Genomic DNA, 21,656 nt, shown 5'->3' on the forward strand with positions numbered 1-21,656 from the left:
AGCACTTCAGTGTTCACTCCCCAATTAAAAAAAAAAAAAAGGTAGAAATAAGTAGTTTGCTCCAGAAGTCAGTAATTCCATCTGTAGGAACCTATCCAAGAGAAATGAAAACGTCCACATGAAGACAGATATTCACAGCAGCATTGAATAAATGCCCCAAACCTGAAACCATCAAAATGTCTGTCAACTGGGAAGCAGAGACACAAAATGAATTGAATATATCCAGTAATAGAATACTATTCAGCAATGATAGGAATGACACATAAGACATGTTGTTATTAAAACTCAAAAACATGATGCTAAGTGAAAGGCAGCAGACACCAAAGGCCATTTGTTGTAAGATTCCATTTTCATGAAATGTCTAGAATACACAAATGAATATACATAGAGAAAGCAGATTAGTGGTTGCCTTGGGCTGAAGATGGAATCCAGGAGAAACTGCAAATGGGCATGAAGAGTCTTTGGGGGTGATGATATGTTTTGAGATTAGTGGCAATGGTTGTAAGACTACAAATTTACTGAGCATCATTGAGTCATACACAAAATAGGTGAATTTCATGATATGTAAATTATGTATCAATAAAACTTCAATTTTTGCAATGATACTAGATTAAAACTTGAGCTTTCTCAGCCTTAAATGAAACCAAATTCAGCCATGTCAGCTTCAGGCCTTCATATTTAACTCTTTTTTTCTTCCCATCTACCTGGAATTTGGGCCTATGATTGAATTCTGGGAGCTTGGTTAAAGATATAACTGTTGGGGTTGAGGTTGTGGCTCAGAGGAAAGAGCACTCGTCTCGCATGCATGAGGCACTGGGTTCCATCATCAGTATCACATAAAAATAATTGTATTGTTTCCATCTACAACAACAAATTTTTTAAAAAGATATGTTAAATCATCTAAAGTCAAAGAAGATTGGTTGTATTTCTATTATGGCCCTTCTTTCCTTGAGTTAATGTGGGTGGGGAGGTGGGGGGGTTGTCTGTTGAATCCAGGGATGCTCTACCACCAAGCTGTATCCCCAATCCTTTTTAAAAATTTGAGATAGGGCCTTACTAAATTGCTGAGGCTGACCTAGAACTTGCAATCCTCCTGCCTCAGACTCCCTTTGGGACAGGCATGTACCACAGAACCTAGCTATTCCTTTGGCTTAATTTTTATTTTTTCGCAGTACTGAGGACTGAACCCAGGGTTTTCTACCACTAAGCTACAATCCCCAGCCTTTTTTCCAATTTTATTTTCAGACAGGGTCTTGCTAAGTTGCTCAGGCTGGCCTAGAACTTTGGATCCTCCTGCTTCAGCCCTGCAAGTTGTTGGGATTATAGGCATTTGCTATGGTGCAGCCAACTCCTTTGAGTTAATTTTTAAAGGGACTTACAACTGTGGATTTAAAAGAATATCACATTTCCTCAATCTCTTTAACTGATCTCGGATTTCTTAATTTCCAAGTGTTTGCCAAGGACCATTTTTGCCTAGACTAGTAAATTAATGTAGTGTAATTTCAATTAGGCTATTGGAGACTCCTGGTTTAATCATTCTCCAAGTTTTCCTAGGTGTTTACCCTTCATGTGAACAATTTGAGCAGATTATGGGTAATTTCGGTGTTTATTTCTCCTATAATTTCCTTAAAAACTAGTTGTAATGCTGGCCCAGCATCTTGGGAAGTTGAGGTGAAAGGATCACAAATTCAAAGCTCCCCTCAGCAATTAAGGGAAGCCCTAAGCAATTTAGGAGACCTTTAAAAAAGAAACAACAAGAACAACAACAACCAAAAAAAAAGGAGGGGGCGCAGGGGATGTGGCTCGGTGGATAAACCTCTCTGGGTTCAATCCATGGTGCCCAAACCAAACCAAATCAAACCAAACCAAAAACCCCAACCAGATGTACTGCTAACAAAACAACAAAAAAGGTATTGATTGACTTGCTTCCAGTTTAATTGCAACATATTAAAAAAAAAAAAAAAAAAAAAAAAAAAAAAAAAGACTACTGTGCTGGCTGCCTTAGTTAAAATAAAACTTCTAAAGAGGTCAAGGTTTGAAGTTCACATTCTTGTGATGTCTGTTTTATTTCCACAAAAGAAAACCCCCATTATCCATAGTTCTATCAATCATGTACATTTCCTTTAGAGTCTCATGAATAAGGAAAAAAGTTCAAGTGAGGGAAAACAGGTTCAAATCAAGGTCAGATATCCAAGAGTTTTCTGGTTATTGTGTTGCTGGGGTGGAAAAAGTGGGGAAAAGTTAATTAGATGGGGGTGTCTTCAGGTAGTGGCTTGATTCCAATTTTGGCAGCGAGAGAAAGAACGCGTGCTTCGAGACACTCGGTGACACAGGTGGGCCTACTGTGTGCCCGGCGCTGGGGGGTACAAAGAAAACTACAGGATGCCAAATTCCTTGAGTCTGGTAACGTTCTAGGCGCTTTATGCGTAGCAAGACATCGTCTCTGCCCGAAGACACTGGAAGTTCATTTTCTAGGTTGCATCAGGTGGGGGCAGACAAGGTCCTCTCCTAGAAGTCTGCGGACGCAGAAGGCACCTCGTGCAGGAAGAAAGGCTCCCCTCACGTCCTCTAGGTTAGGTCGTCCCCGCAGGCGAAGACTGACACGCCCTCTCCGAAGGGCAGACCCGCCTCGACTGGGGCAGGGCCGGGCGCCGAGCCCTCACCCGACCCCCGCGAACGCAGCGCAGCGCCAGCTCCTCACGTGTCCCGCCCGGCCTGGGGCCTTCTCAAGTTCTGCTTCCGCCCGACCCTTCCGACTTCCGGTAAAGAGTCCCTAGCCCACACCTTCGTGCCCACCCGGCCCCAACACCAGGCGTCTCAGCGAGCCCGGCCCACAATGCGCTCCACGACCGCATCTCCTCTGGGCCCCGCGGCGGCTACCGAGCCTCGCCGCCTCACCGCAGCCAGGCGGCCTAGGTGGCGCGCGCTCCCGCGGGCGGCGCGGCACGGCGGGCGGGGCGGCGGCGCGAACCCGGACGCGTATCCCTCCGCCGCCCCTCCCCCGCGCGGCCCCGGCCCCCCTACCTACGCGCAGCGCTCGCCTCCCTCCGCCTCAGACTGTTTTGGTAGCAACGGCAACGGCGGCGGCGGCGCGTCCCGGTCCGGCTCCCGGCGGCTCTTCGGTCTCGGCGGGCTTCCCCGCCCCTTCGTCGTCCTCCTTTTCCCCTTCGCCAGTCCTGCCGCCCTCTCGGCCGCGCCACCCCGCGCCTCCCCGCTCGGCGCCCGCGCGTCACCGCTGCGCTCCGGCGTCTCCTCGGCGCGCCCGGTTCCAGGCTGTCCCCGCCCGGCGTGCGAGCCGGTGTATGGGCCCCTCACCATGTCGCTGAAGCCCCAGCAACAGCAACAGCAGCCGCCCGCGGCCGCCAGTGCCCGCAAGCCCGGAGGCGGCGGCCTTCTCACGTCGCCCGCTGCCGCGCCGCCGTCCTCGTCCTCAGTCTCGGCGTCCTCGGCCGCGTCTTCCTCCTCCTCCTCCTCGGCTGCCGCGGCCGGCGCAGGCGGCGGGCGGCCTGGCCTGGGCAGGTGGGTGTCGGCGCCCCAGCCCCCTCTGCTCCGGGCCTGTAGGAGCCGGGGCCTTGCGTCCCCTCCCCCGCGGCCCACACCGCTGTCCCCGCCCCGTGACCGGCCGGCTTGGGGGATGGGCTGGGGACCCGCAGTCGGGGTGGGGTCCCCGCTCGGGTCTGCAGCCACTGGGCAGGGGTTGGGGAGCGCCGCGGGATTCTGCTGGGATTGTCAGGCCGCGTCCAGCCTTCTGCAGCATCCCCTCCCCCTCTCCGAACGGTCAAGATGGAGGGACGGGACCCCCTTCCTCCCCATTTAAGTGTTAGGAAGGGGTTCGCGGGTCTGGGCAGTTGTCAGCGTCTGTTCCACCTCCCTGAAACCTTTCCTGCCCCGAATGGGGGGGGTATGCACGGGCAGCGACCCACCCCCATTTTAAAAATTAGCATCGGAGGGGTCTTTAGGTTTTGTTTCGTCTGCTGAAACATGCCTCCTCCCGGGTTAGGGAATATCGAGGGAGTGGGGAGTTAGGGCAGTGACTCCTGTCCCCACTGAAGGGGCACCCCCGGGCTCCTCCGGAATCTTTGGGGTTGGTCTCTTGTCCTCAACCTTCCCCTTCCCTGTTCTGGAGAAAATGGAAGGACGGGGTGAGGTAGGTAAGCAGTGGCTTCCTGCACCCTCCTCCCTTTAAACCTAAGGTGGCGGCAGCTGGGGTCCAGAACTCTGCAACCGTGGGGCCCGGTGCAATCTCCCGCAGCGTTCCGCCCTCCCGCACCTGAGGAAGGGGTGGGGGAGTGCCGGCCTCCCGCCTTCCCCCGCAAGGTCTCCGGCGCGCGCGGGCGGTGGCCGATCCGCATTGCTGTTCCGTGGCCGCGGAGGGGAAGGCGCCTTTGGGGAGTGGTGGGCGAGGGCCGAACTCGGGTGTTGGGGCTGGGACTGGTGGTGGTGAAGGCAGCCTGGAGGCTACAAGCCGGGGACCCAATGTTTATAATTTCTTGGGGAGAGGATTTGCCGCCTGGGACGTGATGGGGGTTCCTGAAGGTAGAAATGGGGAGATTCTTTGGATTTTTTGTCCCCTCTTCCCTACCCATGCTCCAGGTTTGTGATAGAAGCTGGAGGCTTGGTGTTGTCCTAGCTAACTGGATTTGACTCTTAAGGGTGTTTGTGCCGGTAGGCCTGTTGGTGGGGGGTTGGTTGTCAGTTTGTATTTCACGAACTAAGAAAATGCTTAGTGTTCAAATGAAGCAAATGCCAATAGACTCCGTTCCTTTGTGGCTGGTGTCCTTAACTTGGGGAGTGCCGCCAGAGCTCACCAAGGGCACACAAGTCCATTTCCTCTGTGCCCTGAGAGTCCAGGCACTACTGTGCCTCCCTCAGGCCTAGGCCTGATTGGCAGGGCCACTGACCAGCGACCTCCTTAAATAGACATCCAGGGCTTTCCAAGGTAGGATAAGGGGATTCTTCATTCACTGATTTTCTTTCTTTCTTTCTTTTTTTTTTTTTTTTTTTAAAAAAAACACATTTTCAACAGTGCCTTTCCAAAGAAGTTTCATCTGCAGCAGAAGTTACCTATCAAGATGAATTGTAGCTGTTTTTTAAGGAACTTTGCTGCTGAGGGCAGTTTTTGACTTGTAACCCTCAACCTCCCAGTTTCTCCTTGTACTGAGCACTGCAAACACTGCTTATTAGCCCAACTAGTTAAATCAAGCGGCCATTTCCCTAATCAGTCCATCCAGTCCAACTGTAATTTCAGTTTTTCCTTTTCAGTGTCATTTGGTAAAAAAATTTTCATATGATTTTGATAGAAAAGTATGCATTCTGTTTTTTTCTTCTTAGGTGTCAGGAAGAAATCTGTGGGGATCTAGTCAACCTAGTCCCGTAATTAAAAATTAAAAGGACAATTTTTTAAGTTTGATTGGCTGTTTTGCTTAAATTTAGGTTATAACAAAAATCCAGACCCAGAGTAGATTGAGTGATCAAAGATATTTGGAATGTTTTAGTATCATTGATCTTTTTTTTTTTTTTGTTACTTGAATCTTCACAAAAATTAAAGGTTAATTTAGATTCTTGTTTTTAATTATTTTATGTCATTATTTTGATGAATGAAGTTTTGTCTAATGTATAGGATTCATAGAATCCACAGGAAGTTTTTTCTGTATAGTTCTTCAATGTAGAATTGTTTTAGATTTTTACCCACTTTATTGGGTTATTTGTAAATCAGTTACAACTTCTGATATCCTCACATTAGTGTATATCAGTAATTATAAGATTCTGGGAGCAGGGGTGAAAAAAGAAAAAGTAGCATTGGGTGCAATTTGAGATGGCAAAATATTCTTGAAAGTCCAAATTCACATCTGCCTTTTTTTTTTTTTTTTTTTTGAGAATTTTTAATATTTATTTTTCAGTTTTCGGTGGACACAACATCTTTATTTTATTTTTATGTGGTGCTGAGGATTGAACCCAGTACCCCTAGTGTGCCAGTTGAGTGCATTACCACTTGAGCCACATCCCCAGCCCCCATCTGCCTTAATTAACATTTCATATCTGACTTTGTGAATAGATTTTTTTATGACTTTGAAAATGATTTATTGTGTCTTTATCAAATACATTTGAAGGTAGCTATTTTTTCTTAGAAAAGAACAATGCAGCTAGATTCTTAAGTTTGAGCATGATTTTACTTTAATCCAATTCTTTTGCTTTTTTACCTTTTGTTTTTATGTAGTTGTAGTGATTGTGTATACCTTGTGGTCAGCTTTTTTCCCTTTAGTGTTGTATTATCAAATATTTAAAGGTTTTTAGTCAAACAGAACAATCTGTTAAATGAAATTTCTACTTAACTATTTTCGGTTTTGGGTTTCCACTTTTTTTGCTTTTATAGATAGTGGTGCAATGAACATCTTTATACTAATAGTTTTTTGCTTCAGTGTAATTATTTCCCTGGAGAAAGTTCCCAGGAGTGGTTTAACTAGGTCAAAGGGCTTCAAGATTTTTTATGGCTCTTGTTAGCTGTGCTATATTATTCTTCAGAAGACTCACCAGTTTCTGAGGCCAAGAAGGTGGCTCTTCTATAGAATATTTCTGTGTAGTTTGTCAAATACTGAGAGGATTTTCAAGGGAGTAGTTGTGTGTACTGTTAAGTGTATACATTACATAAATTAAGAGCTTTTGTTAGTTACTTGGCTATTTGTTAGTTTTTTTTTAATATTTTTTAGTTGGGCACATGTCTTTATTTTATTTATTTTTTATATGGTGCTGAGGATGTACTAGGCAAGTGCTCTATTGAGCCACAACCCCAGCCCCTTATATTTAATTTTGAATTTTGTTCCTCTGACGACTTAATGAGATAATATATGTGAATGTAATTTTGAAGAACTGTGCTTTATCTATTGTGATTTTTACTTAGTAATGAAATTGCTGAGGGGAATTGTTCTAAAGCCTTTTTGTTGTTGTTAACCCCCTCTTTGATCCAAAAGGTTATTAGCTGCTAGTCTGTGACTCAGTTATTTTGGTGAATTTTATGTAATTTCATGGCACATTAGGAATTATCACTAGTTAATCCATCTCTCTTCCCGTTCTACATTTCCTTCCCTTCTTCCCTGTTTTTTAGATTAATAGGCTTACAATACAGTTACTCTAAATAATACATTCGAATTTCTTTGGGTACGGGATTCAGTGTGAATAAAAACTTTTTTGTGATGCTGGGGATAGAACTAGGGCCGCCTCCCCAGCTCCCTTTTTAAAAAAATGATTTTCGGCTTTGTGCTTTTGCTGCTGCTTTCTCTTCAAGCTTTCCAACTTAGAATTTGTGCTGCAGTTGTTCATTGTGCTTCCATTTAAATTGTTCATCATGCTTTGTCAGTGAGATATTTGTCTCAAATGTCTTTTAGAAGGGCCTGAAACTTCTATGTTAAACATAAACTTTTATACATCTGTGTACGAGGCAGGTTGTAGGTTGTTTGGAAATATGCATGAATACAGCAAAGATAGTTGCTTTCCTGAAGTTTACATTCTAATAAGAGAAAAGACATTAAATTAGCAACCTATGTGTAGTATTAGAGAAGACTGAGATTAGAGGAAAGCAGATTAAGGGCAAAGGGAGTTTGGGAATGGTAATGGGTTGCAATTTTAAATGAATTAGTGGAAGCTTCATTGAAGCAAGTAACAATTAAACAAAGATTTGAAGATTTAACCATTTGTTTTTTGTGTAGATTAATGAGTCTTGGCTTCATTTGTAATTTATAAGGCTTAAACTGAATCATCCTTCAACTCATTTGATACTCATTTGGTTAGTACCAAATCTGGAGTTAGACCAAAAAAGTTAATTGACATAGGTCATTAGGAGTAAAGTGTAAATGGCTATTAATAAAAGAGTCTTTTTCTTTTGGGCTTTATCTAATTATCTTTTGTCTTTTGTTTTCATTCCAAATACCTGGAGAAAAATATACTTTTTAACATAAGCAATCTGATGTAAGCTTTTGTCCTATGTGTCTCAAAAGAAAAAAAGTAATCCTGTAGTTGCATTCTGAAACATAGTGAAAACATTTATGGGATCTGTCATGGTGTTCCTATTTTGTTTGAATGTAAACTTGTATTTTCTGTGTTTCTCTAATTGGAGAGACAGTTTTAATCTTACATAGGGGATGTTAACTCATATCATAGCTATTTAATAGCCGTATGTTTCGACTTAAAGGAAGATCTGATTTTTTTTTTGTCCTAAATAGATACAGCTGTGTTAGTATAGAGAGGGTGTGTTTTACCTTGAAAAGAATTTTAAAGTTTTAGAAGATTTTTTTTCCCCTTGAATTATAATTTTCTATTTTGGCTAGTTAGTAAATGTATTTTCATATTATATAGAATTGAGCTTGAGTGAAATTGTTTTTGTAGCTATTTCAAATGATTGTGACAGTTTCAGTGGAGATGTAAATGGAGTTTACTAGCAGGCCTACTTGCTGCTGCTCTTTTTAATTGAGAATACTTGGGGTTTTTTGAAGCATATCTGGGTCATCTATGCCTGTTACCATTCTCAGGTTTTTAAGAAGTCTCTACAGTTGTCTAAAGGTAGATCACTAAAGGTACAATTCTATTCTTTTTTTTTTTTTTTTCAGTTGGACACAATACCTTTATTTTATTTACTTATTTTTTTTATGTGTTGCCGAGGATCGAACCCAGGGCCTCGAGTGTGCTAGGCGGCTCTACCGTTGAGCTACAGCCCCAGGATGCTATTCTTTTTTTTTTTTTCTTTCCCTTTTTTTTTTTGGTTTGTTTCTGGGGTTTGAACCTAGGGGCACTTTACCACTGAGTTATATATCCAGCACTGTATTTTTTAAAAATTTATTTTAAAAAATGTTGTTTTAGTTGTAGATGAACATGGTACCTTTTTTTAAAAATATTTTTAGTTGTAGATGGACACGATACCTTTGTTCTTTTTATTTAGTTTTACATGGGGCTGGGGATTGAACACAGGGCCTCACACATGCTAGGCAAGCACTCTACCACTGAGCTAAAACCCCAGCCCCGACACAATACCTTTGTTTATTTATTTATTTTTAATGTAGTGCTGAGGATCAAACCTATTGCCTCACACATGCTGAGCAGGCACTGTACCACTGAGCTACAGCCCCAGCCCCTGCCACTTTTTAAACAGGGTATCACGAAGTTACCAAGGCTTGCCTGGAACTTTAGGTTCTCCTGCTTTAGCTTTCTGAGTTGCTGGGATTAGATGTGGGCCACTGTGCTTGGCTTGAGTCTCTTTTTTTTTTTTTTTTTTTAAAAGGAATTTTTTTGTGGCTTAGGTTAAGACTTCAAAAGTAGGGAATATTTCTTAGAAAATTTACTCCCCAGTGAATATGAAGCTGGTATCCATCCAGTCTTTAGATTGTAGCATTTAGATCTAGAATTTATAATGTAGACACTTGAATCCATACCATTGCTTATGATTGGAAATAGATTGAGCTATAGATGTGGGAGTTTTTTTGTTGATTTGTTTTTGTTTTTTATTGGTGTGATGCTGGGGATTGAACACAGGGCCTCACCAGGCCAGGCAAGTGTTTACCACTGAGCCATATTATGGTAGAGGTATAGCTCAGGTCAGCTGTGGTTGAGTTATATCTTTTTTTCTTTTTTAAGTTGTTTGTAGACCTTTATTTATTTATATGTGGTGCTAAGAATCAAACCCAGTACCTCATAGTTGAGGCAAGTGTGCTACCACTAAGCCCCAGCCCCAGCCCTGGTTGAGCTATATCTTAGTGTGCTTTTTTTTTTTTTTTTTTTTTTTGAGTTTGTCTTTTGATCCCAGGTCCTGGCACATACTAGCCAAGCCCTCTACCACTGAGGTACATATCCAACCCTTCATAATGTGTTTTTGTTTTTGGTACCAGGGATTGAACCCAGGAGCGTGAAGCCACATCCTCAGCCCTTTATTATATTTTATTTTGAAACAGGGTCTTGCTAAGTTGCTTATGCCCTCTTTAAGTTGCTGAGGCTGGCTTTGAACTCAGTCCTCCTACATCAGCCTCCTGAGCTGCTGGTATTACAGGTGTCTCACTGCACCTGGCTTGTAATGTGTTTTGATATTCATAAAAAGTTTCTTTTTCTATTAAAAATAATTTTTTCTGCTTTTTAAAGTAATATTCTATATAGAACATTTTTACATGTGTGTATATATATGTATATCTATATCTATCTATATATATATATATATATATATAATCGCTTTTTTGGGCACATAGACACATTGTTTTTTGTGGGGGTTGAATCCAGGGCACTTTACCATGGAGTCATATCCTCAGATATGACTTTATTTATTTATTTATTTATTTATTTTGAGATAGGGTCTTGCTAATTTGCCCAGCCTGGCCTTGAACTTGTGATCTTCCTGCCTCAGTCTCCCAAGTAGCTGGAATTACAGGCCTACATCACCATGCCTGGCTACTGTGTTCTTTTAACAATAGTTTTCTCATTCCTTTTTGACTCCGGTAGGATGTTCTCATCATTATTGCTCTATGCAAATAATTTAAAGTGGTAAGATTTTTATTCATTCATTCAGCAAACACTGATTGAATACTATTTATACTCCCAGTACTGTTCTGGTCACTTGGAAATACATGGTAAAGAAAGCAGACACAAATTCCTGCCCTCATGGAGCTGGGATTATAACCTGTGCCATCATGCCTGGCAAGATGAGAATATTTGAGCAGGTGTGCAGAACAGATTTATTCTTGAAATTAAATTGAAAAACAGTCTTTGTATGAGTACTGCCTCATTTATATTTGAAATTCTTTTATAATTTGAAAAGGATTAGAAGTTTTAATCCTCCCTCTAAGGAATTTAGATCAGGGTCTTTGCAACATGCTAGGCAGGTACTTGAAGTATTCTTTGTAGAAAAAAAGTAAGTTACTACAGAGAAACAAAATCCTTGGAAAATAAAGTGACACATAATCATCATCATCATTTTTTTTTTTTGGTACTTGGTATTGAACCCAGGGTTGCTCATCCACTAAATATTTCCAGACATTTTTTATAAAACTTATTTTTTAAATTTTATATAGAAACCAGGGTCTTGCTCAGTTGCTTAGGGCCCCACTAAGTTGCTGAGGATGGCTTTGAACTTGCAGTCTTTCTCCTCAGCCTCCCAAGCTTCTGGAATTATAGGTATGGGTCCTCGTGCCTGGCCCTTTTTTTTCCCCTTGAGATAACCACTCTTAAAAATTTTGCATACGTGATTTCAGAATCTTTGTGGTCTTTGTGAACATACACATATACATTGAACAAAGTGAGATATGTACTAGATATCTTTAAAAATTTTTTTTTTTAGTTGTAGATGGACAAAATACCTTTATTTTATTTATTTTTCTGTAGTACTGAGGATCGAATCCGGTGCCTCACACTTGCTAGGCAAAGCGCTCTACCACTGAGCCACAATCCCAGCCCATGTTTAAAATATTTTTAAAGTGATAGGATATTAGAACATGAAGTGATAACAGAAACTCAAAATAAAAACAAATATCTCAACATTAAGAGATTAGGAAAACTTTTTTCCCCCCAGTGGCAGAGCAGTAAGGGCTGTATTCAAAGAATAAAATGGACCACTGTTACATTTCCCCACTGTCAATTTCTATATTCCATTACCATGGAAAAATGGGTGATGACATCTCTAAGCTGTTTTCTGCTCAAAGAGGGTGAAGTAACCTAAAGTTCTTGTTTTCTATCATGTGGGGCGTGAACAGTTAAGGGTATTCAGCATCAGAGCAGTTCAGAGGTCCAAGAGATTAGGAAAACTTGACTAAAGCACACTTTGTAGAACTTTATTAGATCCTCCGCTTAACTAAACAAGCCATTCTGGGCATGGTGGCACACACCTGTAATCCCAGTGGCTGGGAAGGCTGAGGCTGAGGATCTCAAGCTTAAAGCCAGCCTTAGCAGCCTAGTGAGACCTTGTCTCCAAAAAAAAAAAAAAAAAAAGAGAAATGGGCTGCAGATGTGGCTCATTGATTGTGTGTGTCCCTGGGTTCAATCCCTGGAACAAAAAAAAAGAAAAACACATACATTAAATAGGATCATATTTTTTATTTCAAAGAGTACACAGTTACAGGCAGCCCATACCCTTTAGGATTGCTTTTGTAACTTTCTGAGTTTGATTTGCTAATGTAGGAGATCTAGTTCCTTATCTTTGTTAGTTTTTTAAAATGTTTTTATTAGTTATTGATGAACCTTTATTTGTTTTATATGGGGTGCTTTAGTAAAATTTTCCTAATCTCTTGGACCTCTGAACTGCTCTGATGCAGCCCCTTTGTTCTTTTTTAAAATTTTATTTAGAGACCTCTTCTCCCAGAATTGCCTAGGGCTTCACTAAGTTGCTGAGACTGGCTTTGAGTTCATGATCTTCTGCCTCAGCTTCTTTGAGCTGGTTGCTGGGATTTTAGGCTTGTGCAACCACATGGGCCTTATCTTTATTCTTATATGTAATTCTGTACACATGTAGCATGAAATCAGATTTTAAAGTTCCTTGGTTTTATTATTTTTAATGACTTAGAATTGTTACAAATCTGGGTTATGAAAACTTTTTACAAGTGTTTAAACCTCAGTCTTTTATTGACTGATAATTATTTGTGATTATACTTTTGAACATTTTAAATTCCCTTTAAAGATTCTTACGTAAATTGCCTATAACTTAAGCCTTAAAGTTGAGTCAAGTGGTTATAAAATAACAATTTTATGCTATGATTAATATCAAGCTGCATCTTGGGAATTAAATAATGTCATTCTATAATGGACTCTTTGTAGTAGTATGTTTCTTGTCTGATATAATTTTATTTATTTTTTTTTGTGGTGCTGGGGATTGAACCCAGGGATTTGTGCATGCATGGCAAGCACTCTACCAACTGAGCTATATCCCCAAACCTTGATGTAATTTTAAATGAATGTGGCTTATTTTTGTTAAGTATACCAAAGGTTTAGAATGTTGTCCTCTTGAAGATATTCCTTGAGAGCTTTAACAGTGTTGCCAATGTTCAAATATTTTTTATTCCACTTCTCATATTGCCTTTTTAAAAAAATATATTTATTGGGCTGGGGATGTGGCTCAAGCGGTAACGCTTGCCTGGCATGCTCGGGGCGCTGGGTTCAATCCTCAGCACACATAAAAATAAAGATGTTGTGTCCACCGAAAACTAAAAAATAAATATTAAAAAAATTATCTCTCTTTATATATATATATTTATTTTTTTACTTGTAGTTGGACACAATATCTTTTTTTTTTTATGTGGTGCCGAGGATAGAATCCAGGATCACTCATGTTCTAGGTGAGTGCTCTACTGCTGAGCCACAACCCCAGGTCTCTCATATTGCTTTTATAAATCATTTGTTAAAAAATTTTGGGGGCTGGGGTTGTGGCTCAGCAGTAGAGTGCTCGCCTAGCACGTGCAAGGCCTTGGGTTCGATCCTCAACACCACATAAAAATAAATAATTAAAGATATTGTATTTAACTACAACTAAAAGAAAACTATTGCCAAGATTTTTTTTATCTGATTTTTTAAATTTTCTTTTTAAATATTTATTTTTTAGTTTTCGGCGGACACAACATCTTTGTATGTGGTGCTGAGGATCGAACCTGGGCCCCACACATGCCAGGCGAGCGCGCTACCGCTTGAGCCACATCCCCAGCCCAAAGTTTTTAATTTTTGAGCTGGGGTTGTGGCTAGTGATAGAGCATTTGCCTAGCATGTGTGAGGCACTGGGTTTGATTCTCAGCACCACATATAAATAAATAAAAGTCCATCAACAACTAATAAAATATTTAAAAAATAAATAAATATAATAAAGATATTGTGTTCATCTACAACTAAAAAATTTAAAAAGCTTTAAATTTAAAAGTTTAATAATTTTTATCTTGATTATAATTTTAATTTTCTTTAAAGACTTTAAACCAAGTAGTACATTTTCTTTGGGAGCTTATAAGTGTTTATTGTGAACTTTGTGCAGTTAACTGTTTTCATCCCTAAAAACATTTGGAAATCAGGAATTAAATACCTAAGGTTTTCTGTGCTGAAATGTGCAGGTTACAGAAAGGAGAATTCATCAGGGTCTCTTTCAGAGCTTATTTGCTTTAACTTTATACATTCATTTTTATGATTTGTATATTGCTAATAAGTAAAAATGTAAAATTGTTGAAGTCAGACATTGGCAGCAATGAAAAATAACAGTGTGATAGAAAGCTAAGAGACTATAGAGTTACAAAAAACATTCAAGACAGGTACAGTGGTGTATGCCTGTAATAAGGAGGCTGAGAAAGGAGGATAACAAGTTCAGGGCCAGCCTTAGCAAGTTAGTGGGACCCTGTCTCAAAAAATGAAAAGGTGTGGTGATGTATCTTAGTGATAAAGCAACCCTGGGTTCAAGCCTCAGCTTAAAACAGAACAACCAGATACCAGAACTTAAAAAGTTACAGTATCCAGTTCAGTCGGATCTCGGCAGCAGCTGCGGCGGCTCTCGTCTTCGTAGGCTCTTCTTGTCGTCTTCCTTTCGCTTCCGGAAACATGGCTTCTGGTGTGGCTGTCTCTGATGGCGTCATCAAGGTATTCAATGATATGAAGGTACGCAAGTCTTCAACGCCAGAGGAAGTGAAGAAACGTAAGAAGGCAGTGCTCTTCTGCCTGAGTGAGGACAAGAAGAACATCATCTTGGAGGAGGGCAAGGAGATCCTGGTAGGTGATGTGGGCCAGACTGTGCATGATCCCTACGCCACCTTTGTCAAGATGCTGCCAGACAAGGACTGCCGCTATGCCCTCTATGACGCTACCTACGAGACCAAGGAGAGCAAGAAAGAGGACCTGGTGTTTATCTTCTGGGCCCCTGAATCCGCACCCCTTAAGAGCAAAATGATCTATGCTAGTTCCAAGGACGCCATCAAGAAGAAGCTGACAGGGATCAAGCACGAATTACAAGCAAACTGCTATGAGGAGGTCAAGGACCGCTGCACCCTGGCTGAAAAACTGGGGGGCAGTGCCGTCATCTCTCTGGAGGGCAAGCCTTTGTGAGCCCCCTCCAGCCCCCTGCCTGGAGCATCTGGCAGCCCCAGACCTGCCCTAGGGGGTTGCAGGCTGCCCCCTTCCTGCCAGACCGGAGGGGCTGGGGGGATCCCAGCAGGGGGAGGGCATTCCCTTCACCCCAGTTGCCAAACAGCCCCCCCACCCCCTGGACCTTCCTTCTCCCTCCATCCCTGACGGTTCTGGCCTTCCCAAACTGCTTTTGATCTTCTATTCCTCTTGGGTTGAAACAGACCAAGTCTTCCCCCAGGCACCCAGTTTGGGGGGGATCTGTATTTTTTTTAACGACACCCCTATTTCCCACCTGTTTCTCCCTCATCCCATGCTGCCAACTTCTAACCGCAATAGTGACTCTGTGCTTGTCTGTTTAGTTCTGTGTATAAATGGAATATTGTGGAGATGATCCCTCCCTGTGCCGGCTGGTTCCCCTCCCTTTTCTCTTGGTCTTGACCATTCATGGAAGCAGGACCAGTAAGCGACCTTCAATTAAAAAAGCAAAAAACAAAACAAAAAAGACAACAATTAAAAAAAAAAAAAAAAAAGTTACAGTATCCTGGAAGACTTGACTGTGTCTAGGTTTATAGTTCTAGGCCTTAGACCCCAGAGGTATTACTGTTGTACAGCATAGTATAGTTAAATAATGTGTTCATAATGGTGATTTATAAATACAAGTTTAAATTGTTTTTCATATCTCAAGTATTTTTCAAACTGCAGGTCATGACCCTTGAGTAGGTTGTGAAATCACTTTAGTGGGTCATGACAAAGCATTTTTAGAAAAATTAAAAAATAGTAGAATGTATTATTAATATATTAATAGTATATTATTAAGGGTAGGAATTGTTTTAAGAAAAATGCAATGTAGTACATATGCATTTCTATTTTGAGAAGTGCATATGTACTACATTGCATTTTTTTGTTTATTATGGTACTGGGGATTGAACCCAGGGGTGTTTAATCACTGAGCCACATTCCCAGCCTTTTTAAAAACTTTTTTGAGTCATGATCTCCTTAAGTTGCTTAGGTTCTTGCTAGGAGCGTTGGAGAAATGTTTTGAAGTTATGCCTAGGCTAGGATTATCATATTTAAAACTTTTTTTTGCAGTTGTGTATGGACAGAATGTCTTTATTTTATTTGTTTATTTTTATGTGGTGCTGAGGATCAAACCCAGAGCCTCACACATACGAGGCAAGTATTCTGCCACTGAGCTACAGCCCCAGCCCTAGGGTTATCATATTTAGCAAATAAAAATATAGGATGCTCAGTTAAATATGAAATTTCTAGGGGTCAGAGCTCTGTGGTAGAGTGCTTGCTTTGTGTGAGTGAGGGTCCTTAACCCCAAAAGGAAAAAAAAAAAAAAAAAGTTGGGTGTGATGACACAAACTTGTGATACCCAGGGATTTGAGAGGCTGAGGCAGAAGGATTTTAAGTTTGGAGACAGCCTTGGCTATTTACTAAGAGCTTGTCTCAGAATTTTTTAAAAAGGCTGGGAATGTAGCTTAGTGGTACAGCACACTGCCTCAATACCCAGTACCACCCCAAAAAAAAAAAAATACATATATATATATATATATATATATATATATATGTGTGTGTGTGTGTGTGTGTGTGTGTGTGTATGTGTATGTATATTTGTGTATATATGTATGTTTGTGTGTATATGTATGTATATGTTTCTGATAAACAATGACTAATTTTTTTCTCAGTACTGGGGAATGAACACCGAGCTTTGCACATGCTAGGCAAGCAGTCTATACCAATGAGCTACATCTTAAACCTGTTTTAATTTTATTTTTTTGGTACTGGGAATTGAACCCAGAGGTACTTAACCACTGAGCCACATCCTCAACCCTTTTTTAATATTTTATTAGAGACAGGGTCTCCCTCAGTTGCTAAGTGCCTTGCTGAATTGCTGAGATTAGCTTTGAATTTGTGATGCCAGTTTCCTAAACCACTAATATTAAAGGTGTGGACCACTGCTTCTGGCTGGTCTCAGAATTTTTAATCCTCCTGTTTTAGCCTCCTGGATTGCTGAGATTACAGACTTGTGCCACTGCGTCTGGCCATTTTATTTTGAGACATGGTTTTGCTAAGTTGCTCAGGTTGGCCTCAAACTTGGAATTCTTAAGCTTTAGCTTCTCTAGTACCTGTGTGTGCTATCACACCTGGCTTTTATTTTATCTCTTAAATGTAGTTTTTAAAGATTTGGCTCCAAACTTCTTTGCAAAGTGTCTTTAACATAGAAAATTCTCATTTTTCTTCTGTTCTTAAAAACTTATGGATTGTATTATGGATGGCATTCAATACATAGTTTCTTGTGTTTATGTGCAGCAGCTCTTCTGCTTGGAAACTTTAAGATTAGGATTAATTGAGAAAGGAGCAAAGTTACACTCCAAAACACAGCCACCAACAGATGATTTTTTTGTTGTTCATGGTCAAATTCACAACCATTCCTGTTATCTTTAAATTGTGTGTTTACTGTACTTGAATTTAGGTTATTGTTAAACCTATCATATTAAAGAGCTGCAGTAGTGAGTATTGATAGTGCATCAGAAGACAACATTTAATTATGGTAGAAATCATAGATTTTTAAAAGTTTGTAAATGGGGGCCAGGGATATGGCTCAGTTAGTAGAGTGCTTGCCTTGCATGCACAAGGCCCTGGGTTCAATCCCCAGCAACACACACATACACTCACACACATGCAAAAGTTTGTAAACAATAGTACAGTGATGGCTTGGGACAGGACAAATTATTCTGAATAACAGGGACCAAAACTACCATGTTTGTTTAGTTAGTGATCAGTGGAAGATAGAACTGATGGATGAAAAATGGGAAAAAACTTGGAAGTTTCTAGCTAAAGGTTTTAATTTGAAAGAACTGTAGTTAAAATGCTATTGCTGAAGTTTGTCAATACCTACACACAAGCTGGGCATGGTGGCGCATGCCTGTAATCCTAGCAGCTCTGGAGGCTGAAGCAGGCAGGGGAATAGTGAGTCCAAAGCCAGCCAGTGACAAAGATTAGGTGTGTGGTGGCATGTGTCTATATAATTCCAGTGACTTGGGAGACTGTGGCAGGAGGATCACAAATTTGAAGCCAGCCCGTAGCAACTTAGCAAGGCCCTAAGCAACTTAGACCCTATCTCAAAATAAAACAATATAAAACTGACTGGGGTTGTGGAAAAATCCCTAGTACAAAAAAAGAGAAGCGGCAGCGCTGGGATGTGGCTTAGTGATAAAGCACCCCTGGGTTCCATCCCTAGATTTAAAAAAAAAAAAAAAAAAAAGATTGTTAGATTGAATTTTGGGGAATAATATCTAATAAGCATATTCATTTATTGGGTCTGTAGGCTTAAAAACCTGTCCATCTTGGACCTAGGAACAAATGAATATGCGGAGGAGACTTTGTTTATGCCCTATGATGTAGCTCAAATTGTTAAGACACTTATTTTTTCTCTGGAATGTTATATTTTAGATTACTGAATTCCAATTTAAATAAAGTGAAATTTACCCTTTTAAGTGCAATGTTCTTTCTTTCTTTCTTTCTTTTTTTTTTTTTTGTACTAGGGATTTAACCCATGGGTGCTTAACTGTTGAGCTATATCTTTAGCCCATTTTGTTTTTTGATACGGGCCTCACTGAGTTGCTGAGTCTGGCTTTGAATTTTCATTTCTCTTGCTTCAGCCTCCTGAACTGCTGGGATTATAGGTATGTGCCACCACAGCCAGCATGCATTTTTTTTTTTTTTTAAGTTGTAGACGGACATATATTATCTACTTTATTTATTTTTATGTAGAGCTGAGGATTGAACCTAGTGCCTCACATATGTGAGGTAAGCACTTTACCTCTGAGCTACAGCTCCAGCATCATTTATTTATTTATCATTTTAGTAGATGGGCACAATATATAACTAGAAAATATTTTTTAGTTATACATGAATGCAGTATCTTTATTTTTTAATTTTATGTGGTGCTGAGGATCGAACCCAGTACCTCACACTTGGGAGGCAAGCGCTCTACCGCTGAGCCACACTCCAGCTGCCAATACCTTTGTTTTATTTATTATTATGTGGTGCTGAGGATCAAACCCAGTGCCTCACATGGGCTGGGCGAGAACTGTGCCACTTAGTTACACCCCAGCCCCCCCAGTATGTTCTTGAGTTTTAACAAACATACATATTTATGTAATGACCACTGCAAATACCCTTCTCCTTTGTTTCCTCAATGAGTCTCCTTTCCTCAACCCTGGCATTTATTGATTTATTTCCCATTTCTTATACTGTAGTTTTGTCTTTTCTGGAATGTCGTGGAATCCTACAACTTACAGCCTTTTATGCTTGACTTCTCTTACAAGGCATACTGCTTATAGATTCATTTGTGTTATTGCATGTAACAGTAGTTTCTCATCCCCTCCCCCCCCTTTTTTTTTAACTCACAGCCACATCCCCAGCCCTATTTTGTATTTATTTAGAAATGGGGTTTCACTGAGTTGCTTGGCGCCTCCCCATTGCTAAGCCCGGCTTTGAACTTGCAGATCTCCTGTCTCAGCCTCCCAGTCTGCCAGGATTACAGGCGTGTGCCACTGTGCCCGGCCTCTCCTTTTTTGAGTAGTATTTCATTATAGGTATGTACCAGTTTGTTCATTAAGTGATAAGACACTTGAGTTGTGAGTAGTTTTGCATTATTAGTGGATTTTGGCTCTTATAAATAAAGCTGCTGTGAATGTTTATGTATAGGTTTTGTGAGCTGTTTTATTTATTTTGACTAAATATGTAGAAATGGGAATGCTAGGGTGTGTGGCAAGTGTTTAATTTTTGTTTAAGTGTTTAATTTTAATTAAAGTAATTTCGGGGGGGGGGGCTGGGGTTGTTGCCTCCCGTGCATGAGGTGCTGGGTTTGATCATCAGCATCACATAAAAAAATAAAGATTAAAAAAAAAAAAAGGAATGCTGAAATATTGCTCAGTAGTAGAGTGGTTGCTTAGCATGCAGAGGTCCTAGGTTTGATCCCCAGTATTGCCAAGAAAAAAATAGTGTACTATATTTATATTCTCTTTAGCAGTATATGAGATTCTGTTTGTTCCAATTCCTTGTCAGCACTTTGTATGTTAGTCTTTAATTTTAGATATGCTAGTGGGTATGTAGTGGTATTGTGGTTTTATGTGCATTATCCTGATGTCTAATATTGATCAATCTTTTTATGTGCTTATTTGCCATTAAGGTCATAATTGAAATTGAGGGAAACATGGAGTTGATTCCTTTATGAATTCATGCTTCTAGGATATATATATATATATATATATATATATATATATATAATAAATAAAATAAATGTGATTATTACACAACTCTTGGATAATCTGCCCAAAGAGGTTAAATGATCTATTAAAATTCATGTAGCTAGAAAGTGGTAGAGATGGAATGACATACTATTATTGTATTATGGTGTCTAGAAAAGTATATGTGAGAAGAAAATAGGTGATGGGATTAAGGAATATTAGGATTATTCCCCCACCCTCCACCCTATTGAGGATTGAACCTAGGGCCTAGTGGCACGTGTGAGGCATGTACTTTACCACTGAACTACATTCCCAGTGACCCCCTCCCTTTTATGAGACAGAGTCTTGCTAAATTGCCCAGGCTGATCTCCAGATTGGGATCCTCCTGCCTCATCCTCCCTAGTAGCTAGGATTACAGGTTTGGGTGACCATGTCCAGCAGGATCTGTTTCTTTAATTGAACAGAAACTTGACACATTAGATTCAATGGGTGAAAGAATGTACAAATCAGAGTGATGGAGATACTCACCATTTTTTATTTTTATGTGGTGCTGAGGCTCGAACCCAGTGCCTTGCTTGCACATGCTAGGTGAGCGCTCTACTGCTGAGCCACAACCCCAGCCCCCAAATCAGACTCTTAAGGATAAAAAGTGGAGAAAAAAATAGGGAATGTGTATTTGTGACATGTAATGAATTTGCAGTCTGAAATGCTATAGGAAGTCTGCATCTGCATGTTTGCTTTTTTTGGGAGTGGGGATTGAACTCAGGGATACTTTACCTCTGAGCCACATACTCAGCCCTTTTTATTTTTTATTTTATTTATTTAATTTTTAATTTTTTGGGTACCAGGGATTGAACTTGGGAGCACTTAGCCACTGAGCCACATACCCAGCCCTATGGTCTCACTGAGTTGCTTAGCACCTTGCTTTTGCTGAGGCTGGCTTTGAACTTGGTGATCCTCCTATCTCAGCCTTCAGCCTCTCCCGCTGCTGGGATTACAGGAGTGAGCCACCATATCTGGCTCATCTGCATGTTTTTCAGACTCAGTCTTAATGGTCCAGTTCTTGAGGATTGAACCCAGGGCCTCACACACATACTGCTACGCAAGTGTTCTACCCCTGAGCTGCATACCCAGCTCTTTTTTTTTAATGTATATTTTTGGGTCGGGGTCTCTTAAGTTACCCATATTGGTTTCAAACTTGGTGATGCTCTAGCCTTAGCCTTCCAAGTAGCTGGAATTATAGGCATCCATAACAGTGACTGGCATATACAGCTTTTTTTTCCCATACAAAACATGCATACATAGTATTTCTGAGCCACATGATATTTGTAGCATTTTTCTAGA

General features: G+C 40.6%; 1 protein-coding gene and 1 pseudogene across 9 annotated transcripts in view; both read left to right on the top strand.

Moving 5' to 3' along the window:
- Positions 1-2,995: 2,995 nt before the first annotated feature.
- The window catches only part of Atxn2 (ataxin 2), a 119,426-nt gene continuing 100,765 nt past the window's right edge, over positions 2,996-21,656 (top strand). For 7 of the 9 annotated variants that reach the window (XR_013091129.2, XR_013091130.2, XR_013091127.2 and 4 more), the window contains exon 1: positions 3,217-3,519. Coding sequence is in view for 6 of the 9 variants with exons in the window: in XM_076852841.2 (XP_076708956.1) it covers positions 3,317-3,519 (203 nt within the window). In the remaining 3 variants the exon portion in view is untranslated. Of the gene's footprint in view, positions 3,520-21,656 lie in introns of all 9 variants that reach the window. The other 2 variants (XM_076852560.2, XM_076852634.2) reach the window with 1 other exon arrangement.
- Positions 14,454-15,156, top strand: LOC143407544 (cofilin-1 pseudogene; annotated as a pseudogene).

The sequence above is a fragment of the Callospermophilus lateralis genome, chromosome 1 (assembly GCF_048772815.1).
Source record: "Callospermophilus lateralis isolate mCalLat2 chromosome 1, mCalLat2.hap1, whole genome shotgun sequence".
NCBI lineage: Eukaryota > Metazoa > Chordata > Mammalia > Rodentia > Sciuridae > Callospermophilus > Callospermophilus lateralis.